This window comes from Oryx dammah, unplaced genomic scaffold (genome assembly GCF_014754425.2).
Source record: "Oryx dammah isolate SB20612 unplaced genomic scaffold, SCBI_Odam_1.1 HiC_scaffold_680, whole genome shotgun sequence".
NCBI classification, from domain to species: Eukaryota; Metazoa; Chordata; class Mammalia; order Artiodactyla; family Bovidae; genus Oryx; species Oryx dammah.
The window spans coordinates 1-8,835 of record NW_024070831.1 but is presented as its reverse complement, the minus strand read 5'-3'; the positions used below and the strand labels follow the sequence as shown (position 1 = coordinate 8,835).

General features: G+C 42.0%; 1 protein-coding gene across 1 annotated transcript; it reads right to left on the bottom strand.

Moving 5' to 3' along the window:
* Positions 1-1,747: 1,747 nt before the first annotated feature.
* LOC120859357 (alpha-lactalbumin) lies at positions 1,748-3,480 on the bottom strand. The gene is made up of 4 exons (XM_040235498.1): positions 3,348-3,480; positions 2,863-3,021; positions 2,315-2,390; positions 1,748-1,808 (listed from the first exon to the last, which is right to left on the bottom strand). The coding sequence occupies exons 1-4, from the start codon at positions 3,478-3,480 to the stop codon at positions 1,748-1,750; spliced, it is 429 nt and encodes a 142-aa protein (XP_040091432.1).
* Positions 3,481-8,835: the final 5,355 nt, after the last annotated feature.

The window sequence follows — 8,835 nt, the reverse complement described above, 5'->3', positions numbered from 1 at the left end:
ATGCAGATGGTGATTGCAGCCATGAAATTAAAAGTCGCTTACTCCTTGGAAGGAAAGTTATGACCAACCTAGATAGCATATTCAAAAGCAGAGACATTACTTTGTCAACAAAGGTCTGTCTAGTCAAGGCTATGGTTTTTCCAGTAGCCATGTATGGATATGAGAGTTGGACTATAAAGAAAGCTGAGCACTGAAGAATTGATGCTTTTGAACTGTGGTGTTGGAGAAGACTCTTGAGAGTCCCTTAGACTGCAAGGAGATCCAACCAGTCCATCCTAAAGGAGATCAGTCCTGGGTGTTCATTAGAAGGACTGATGTTGAAGCTGAAACTCCAATACTTCGGCCACCTGATGTAAAGAGCTGACTCATTTGAAAAGACCCTGATGCTGGGAAAGATTGAGGCCAGGAGGAGAAGGGGATGATAGAGGATGAGATGGTTGGATGGCATCACCGACTCAATGGACATGAGTTTGGGTGAACTCCAGGAGTTGGTGATGGGCAGGTAGGCCTGGAATGCTGTGGTTCGTGGGGTTGCAAAGAGTTGGACATGACTGAGTGACTGAACTGAAGTGCACTGATGCCTTCCTGAGATTGTAACTGAAGCAAATAATAAGGAGATGTGTGAGTTTGGTTGGTGGAATGGTCATTCAATCCTGCCCTCCCACATACCACTGTGAACAGCGATTATTCTAAAACCTTGTAGACTTGGGGAAAGCACTTTGTCCCATAATTAGGGAAGGAATAGCATGCAGTAACCCTGGGAGGTGTGTCACACTGTGTTCAAATTCAGACTAAAATCATATGATGAATACCAAGTTATTTCCTGAGAGTTTGTTTTCATAAGTGTAAGAGAGGGATGTCCTGTTCACTGCTCGACAGGGCCTATAAGTCCCTAAACAGATTATGGCAGCTTCATTTGGGAGCTGCTAGTCTCTGAGACAAGGCAAATATGGTCTGAATGCCAAAAGCCCCAGTGGATATAGAGGTAAGAGGAGGGAATTAGAAGATATTGACAGTTTTCTAACCTCTCTAATGATACTTATGACACTATATCTTATATTATGTTCCTGTTGTTGTTGCTGTTCAGTAACTAAGTCATGTCTGAGTCTTTGTGACCCCATGGACTGCAGCCCACCAGGCCTCCCTGTCCCTCACCATCTCCCAGTGTTTGCCCAAGTCCATGTCCATTGAATCTTGTATTATAATTATTTATTAATGTTTGTATTATACTAGTTGAGGTTAGAGATGCTTTTAGTCAACTTTAAATCCCCTCCATAGTTCTTTGAATTATGCTAGGTGATCCATAAAACTCTGTTGAATTGAATTAATACAGAAAGTAATCTCCATCTTTGAGTTGTTATAAGTTCAGTCTCTCTTTCCTCCTTAGTAGAGATGAAGGTGTCTGTGACCCACGGCCAGGTCTACCTACTCACCCTATTTCCTCCCTCTCCCACCAGGAAGAAAATACAGCCAGCCACTCAGAATCAGGCCTTTTATTCAGGACAGAAGTGAAATATGCACTGTTGCATTAAAAGTGCTATCAGGGGCACTGAGCAAGGGTCAAAAGTCCCGAGCACCATTCACGCATCCCTGGAGATTAGTCCTTACATGTCCATCATCACTACAGGGCCCAGGGCTCAGAGACGAGTTAGCTTCAAGGGGGTACAAAGAAGCAAAACGAGGTAGCCAAGGGGCAGAGGAGTTCCAGGAACAGAAAGAGGACAGAAGCAGCAAAGACAGCAGGTGTTCATAACTTCTCACAGAGCCACTGATCCAGCTTCTCAGAACAGAGTGCTTTATGGGCCAACCTGATCATGAAGAAGGAGACAAGGCAAATTGACTGACAGGATCTTGGTTAAATTTACATCTAGCTTTATCCCCAGGAAGGCTGAGGTGGGAGATTGTGGGTGAAAATTACAGACAGATTTTCCTAGCCACATGGCTAGAGACATTGAGCCACTTAGTGGAGTAAGGTCCATTTTTTAAAACTCCAAGAAAATTGTGGGACAGTGGTACAAAGGGCGTGCCTTAGGATGTAGGACTGAACAAGTAGAATTAGATGTTCAAGTCCTGGTGAAGGAAATCCTGAATCTCAGCCCTCTATTAGGGAACCCTAGGTAGGAAAATTGCTAACGGGAGTGAAATAAGTGAAGCTTCAAAATTGGAAACCTGAGTCTGCTTGATGATTTTTGTTTTTAAGATTACATTCTATCTTAAAAGACTAGGAAATAGAGAGAAAGGAGTACAGTGCTGGGACGAAAGGACTGAGAAGAAAGAGGGGAAAGATTAAGTAAAAAATAGAGAGGTGACTCACCAGTAGTTAATTCCTACTTTATCCAGAATCTTCTTGGCACACATAATGTCATCAGTAAGATCATCATCCAGGAACTCTGGCAGGAGTTACAGGTGGAAAAAATGAGAGAGCTAAGTATTACCCAGAAATGTAATGAATTTCCCTCTTCTCTGGTTTTCTCTGAACTAGAGGCTTATGCCTGTTGCCTTTTAGGTGAGAAATTTAATACAGTAATGCCTATCCCTAGGTAAGGACTCCCTTCTCTTCTCTGGGGCAGCTCCTTAGGAATTATCAACTTCATCAACCAACTTAGTCTGAAAATACAGGGTATTATACATCAAGATCCCCAAACAGCTCAGGTCACTTACCCATGAACTTTAAGAAACTGGGGATTTGGTTGGTGTTAATGAAAAGTTCTAAGAGCCTCTTACTCTGTATTATCAAGTCCCACAGTTAATTTGGAGGCCAAGGCAGTGAAGCCAGAGGTGTGCTTCACACCAAAAAAAAGAGGTTATCCCAGGAGTAGGTTTCAGAAAAACACAGGAACAGGGTAAAAAGAAGTTACTCACTGTCACAGGAGATGTTACAGATGTTCTTTGAGTGAGGGTTCTGGTCGTCTTTGCACCAAATTTTATTATTTATCTGGAAGAGTCCATATTCTGTGCTGTCATTGTTTTGTACTATGGCTTGTGTGTCATAACCACTGGTATGAAACGCAGTACAGACCCCTGAAAGAAAGATGAAAAAGAGATTTCACAAGGATGTTCATGTGTAGCATAAAGGAGGACCTGTATTCCCAGACAGAAAAAGGCTCTCCAACCAAGCTCCAAATATGGCAGACCACGGAGTATCTTGATAAGGTGAAAAGGGTTCCAAAGGATCAGACAACGGGAAAAAGGAGAGACAGATAAATAAATGTAATAAAAGAGTAAACAAATAAGAGAATTGTTCAATAATTGAATTAAAAGTAGAAGAAAAAAAGAAGATGAAGAGAATGGAGGGAAAGAGTGAAGAGGATGAATTATGGGACAAAGCAAAATAGCAGGGAACTCACACTCAGGCAAACTGACACCTCCGTAGTCCTTCAAGCCTTTCAGCTTCTGGAACACCTCACATTTTGTTAACTGTTCAGCCTGGGTGGCATGGAATAGGATGCCTACCAGGAGCAGAGAGACAAAGGACATCATTTTGGTTACCCCCCAAGATCCTGAAATGGGATCACCACACTGCTCACCTCCTTTTATTTGTGGAAAAAGCCTCAGGGGCCCTGGCATCAAGCCTTACATCCAGGAAGAGGATGACAAGAGAGGCCAGTCAAACCAACAAAGAAACATTGAGCCTGCTAGCTTCCTCCAGTAATTTCACCCCACTTTTCCTTTCCTCCCCAGAATCTCTAGTCCATACTAGGAATTGTTACCTGCCCAAAGAGTGTTACAAACATGATCCTGTTTCCCATTTGGCTTTATTTATGTTGTTTCTGGCAGTGTTGGTTCTAGGAAGCAAGATATGCCCAACCTACTTCAGGAACAAAGGGGGCGTCAGGAGTAATACAAGTGAAGCGATCAGAAAATGCACAAAGGGCCCATGGTCAACCCCTCCTTCCCCTTAGAGACAGACAGAATATGCAAAGGACGGAACATCATCATATGTCAGGGCTCCCAGAATCAGAGCTGACACTGGCCCACTTAATCAGGCATGAAACAAAAGAAGCGTCCCTTGACATCTTGGTTCCTGGTTGAGTAGCCAGGAACAGAAATAGAATATGACCACAGAGACTGAGAATCACATGTAACTTGGATCCAGAGACTTTCTATTTCACAAAAATGGAGAACTTGAAAAGTGTGTATGACAGTATCTAGCTACCCTCTGAGCTGCTATCAGCCTCCCCATCCCCAACCACCAATACCACTAAAGAGCCAGATACCACATTGTAAATCTAAAACTAACAACTTGCAATAAATGTGTTCATAAATATATAAGCTTGTAGACAGCCTCAGAGTAGGCCACAGAAGGTTAAAAAAGATTGACTCAACCTTTTTGGGAAAGGTGGGAAAACTGGACTTTAAGCACTTTAATATTGGAGTAGTATACACCTGGTAGTTCAGCTGGTGAAGAATCCACCTGAAGTGCAGGAGACCCCAGTTCAATTCCTGGGATGGGAAGATCCCCTGGAGAAGGAATAGGCTACCCACTCCAGTATTCTTGGGCTTCCCTGGTGGCTCAGATGGTAAAGAATCTTTCTGCAATGCAGGAGACCTGGGTTCAATCTCTGGGTGAGGAATCCCCTGGAGGAGGGCGTGGCAACCCACTCCAGTATTCTTGCCTGGAGAATCCCCATGGACAGAGAAGCCTGGTGGGCTACAGTCCATGGGGTCACAAAGAGTCAGACACAGCTGAGCAACTAAGCACAGCACAGTACAGTATACGCCTGTGAAGTGAAGTGAAGGGAAGTTGCTCAGTCGTGTCCGACTCTCTTTTATATCCTACAACTCTTCAGAATCAGGGCAAACTCTTCCTCTGTTTTATCCTATATTCTGTACCATGGATTATCACTATCAGTTCAGTTCAGTCGCTCAGTAGTGTCCAACTCTTTGCAACCCCATGGACTGCAGCACACCAGGCTTCCCTGCCCATTATCATTTGAGGTGGCTCAAACTCATGTCCATCGAGTTGGTGATTCCATCCAACTCTTCCATCCTCTGTAATCCCTTCTCCTCCTGCCTTCAATCTTTCCCAGTATCAGGGTCTTTTCACATGAGTCAGTTCTTCACAAAGTATTGGAGCTTCAACTTCAGCATCAGTCCTTCCAATGAATACCCAGGACTTATCTTTAGAACGGACTGGTTGGATATCCTTGCAGTCCAGGGGACTCTCAAGAGTCTTCTCCAACACTACAGTTCAAAAGCATCAATTCTTCAGCACTCAGCTTTCTTTATAGTCTAACTCTCACAACCATACATGACTACTGGAAAAACCATAGCTTTGACTAGACGGACCTTTGTTGGTAATGTCTCTGCTTTTTAATATGCTGTCTAGGTTGGTCATAGCTTTTCTTCCAAGGAGCAAGTGTCTTTTAATTTCATGGCTACAGTCACCATCTGTAGTGATTTTGGAGCCCAAGAAAATAAAGTCTCTCACTGTTTCCATTGTTTCCCCATCTATTTGCCATGGAGTCATGGGATCAGATGCTATGATCTTAGTTATCTGAATGTTGAGTTTTAAGCCAGCTTTTTCACTCTCCTCTTTTACTTTCATCAAGAGACTCTTCAGTTCCTCTTCACTTTCTGCCATAAGGGTGGTGTCATCTGCATATCTGAAGTTATTAATATTTCTCCTGGCAATCTTGATCCCAGCTTGTGCTTCATCCAGCCCGGCATTTCACATGATGTACTCCGCATTATCACTATATAAAGTACTGATTATCACTATATGAAGTATTGATAATCACTATATGAAGTACTGAAACTAAACAGGACTCTGTGGGGCTTCTGAAAACAGAAGTCTTTTCATGTCCCTCATTTCTTCTTTGTAGGGAATAGACTCCAGCTTCCATGACCTTACCTGAATTCCAAAGGGTAGATTCAAAAAACTGCTAATCAGGGAAAGGTGAAGATGCAGAGACAGGGAGGAGCAGTCAAGAGTCAATAGCACAGCCTTGGGGCAGGGTCCTAGTTTCACCATAAGGGATACACTAACAATATTTTTGAGCTCTTTGCAGAATTAAAACCTCCAACAAATGGAAGATGTTAGCATTCATTTCAGAGACGACTACCTGAGGCCAGATTAAAGGAGTGAAGGCCCTGCACACATCCTACTCTTATCAACAACCCTGCCCTTGAACCATTGCCAAAAAACTCCTCACCAAATCTTCCCCGGTTGGGACACACAGTTTTGAGGGGCATGAGCCGTTGTGTTCTCCCTTTGCTTTGAAAAGCAATACAGCTATTATCTTCTACTTCACCCAAAACTCTGTCTCCAAGATTCAATTCAGTGCACAGAGACCAAGTTTTTGGCATCAGCACCATGAGTGAAATGAGTGTAGAGGATCTTGGTGTTCCAAGAGAGATGAGCAGAAAGTCCTAATATCAGAGGTATATGTTTAGAAACACAGCAGAAGTGCATCCACTGCATTTCTCCTCCGTTCCATTCAGAGGCATTGGAAGAGTACATGGAGAACAGGAATCGAAATTCTATCACCCTAAGCAAGTATGATTGAAATATGGCTGGGAGTGAGAGGATGACCTGGAACCATGTGGAAGAGGTATAGATTAAAAAATCTAGTCTTTCCAACAGAGCTGCCTGGTGTAAAATGTCTCCTGCCCAGGGCTGTGGACTGAAAATACCTGTAATAGAATAAAATGATGGGCCAGGATGTCACGAATCACAGGGGCTTTCTTACACTTCCAGCCAGGTCAAGGTTTACGGCAGCAGCCTATTTGCCTATAATTTGGTAGTATCTCCACCCTTCCAAGAAGCAGCATACTAGGCAAGGAATCACAACTAAATGCAAAAAAGAAAAGAAATATACCTCAGGCAAGAGGAACCATTATTTCCTTAGAAATGTTTATAAAATAGCATATCTGGAGTTGTCTGATAAAGAGGATAAGTATGTATTGGAAACAATTACAAACTTTTCAGAGAAAGATGTCAGTTCTTAGAGATGGATCAAAGAAAAAGAACAAACAACAATCTCAGCATTGAGGAAATGTATGGAAAGACGTGAGCATTGCTGATGACGGAAAGCCCCTGCCAAAATCTCTCCAGAGACACAGGCTGCTCTCTGTGCAGGCCAAGATCTGGCTCAAGGGAGTGAAGAAATATTCACAAGATGCTGGATTTTTCAGAAATACACTAGGAAGCTATGCTCATTCCCTTGGATGCTTTTGAGGGTAAAATTTTGATGGTAAAAATCAAAGTTTCTCAAACCAGTCCCATGGAGGACTTCCAGAGATTGAGGAATCAGAAGCACCTTCTTCAAAACACATTTGGCAGCAGCCATCTAACACTGTAGTTTGTAGATGATTAGTAACTGATAGAGACCTCGGCTACCATTTGGAGGGAACACCCTGAGAGCCACAATAATATTGACCATTACTCCTTACTCCTTACAGGGGCTACCCTGGTGGCCAGACAGTAAAGAATCTGCCTACTATGCAGGAGACACATGTTCGATCCCCGGGTGGGGAAGATCCCCCAGAGAAGGGAATGGCAACCCACTCTAGTACTCTTGCCTGGAGGATTCCATGGACAGAGGAGCCTTGTGAGCTACCATCCATGGGGTCGCAAAAAGTCAGACGTGACTGAGCGACTAACACACACACCTTACCGTTAATAGCCTCACCTTTTTCTGCTTCCTCCTATAATTAAGGTAAGTTATCACTAGGTGAAAAATAAAGTTAGATCTTAGAATTGAAACCCAAATTTAGCCAAATTCCTAAATGAATTAGTTATTTAGGGCAAATAAAATTTGGGGAGTGAGTGTTTTTTCTGACTTATTTCCTTTAGCATAATCAAGTTCCATCCATATTGCTGGACTGGCATGATTTCTTCTTTTTTAAAGCTGAATAATATCCCAATGTGTACCTGATGCTATATCAACATTATTTTTTATTCTAATAAGCTATACAGTTTATATTCTGAAATCTATTTTTAAAATAAGTTTCCTTTAGAATTTTTATCATTTCAAGTCTTACATTTAACTCTTTAATCTATTTTGAGTTAATATTTGTGAGTGATATAAGATAGTCCAATTCACACTGTTTTGCATGTGAATATCCAGTTTTCTCAGCACCATTTATTAAGATACTATTGTTTCTCCATTAAGTAATCTTGACTTCCTTCTCAAAGATTAGTTGTGTATGCATTGGTTTATATTTGAGTTCTCTATTCTGTTCCATCAATCTGTATGTTTTTATGCCAGTACCATACTGTTTTGATTACTGTAGCCTTGTAATATAGTTTGAGATAAGGAAGTGTGACACCTCCAGCTTTGTTCTTTCACTGGATAGGTTTTGTTATTCAAGATCTAGTCTGATTTCACACAAGACCCCTTGCAGTGGATGCACAGAGTCCTAACCACTGGACCATTAGGGAATTACCTCCCCCTCCATTTTTTAATGTGGTGAATAACACTAATTAATTTTTGAGTATTAAACCAATCTTGCATTTCTGAAGTAAACCACAGTTGGTCATGACATATAAGCATATTTGAATATTGCTAGAATTAGTTTGCAAAGAAATAGAGGAAAACAACAGAATTGGAAAGACTAGAGATCTCTTCAAGAAAATTAGAGATACCAAGGGAACATTTCATGCAAAGATGGGCTCAATAAAGGACAGAAATGGTATGGACCTAACAGCAGCAGAAGATATTAAGAAGAGGTGGCAAGAATACACAGAGGAACTGTACAAAAATGATCTTCACGACCAAGATAATCACGATGGTGTGATCACTCACCTAGAGCCAGACATCCTGGAATGTGAAGTCAAGTGGGCCTTAGGAAGCATCACTACGAACAAAGCTAGTGGAGGTGATGGAATTC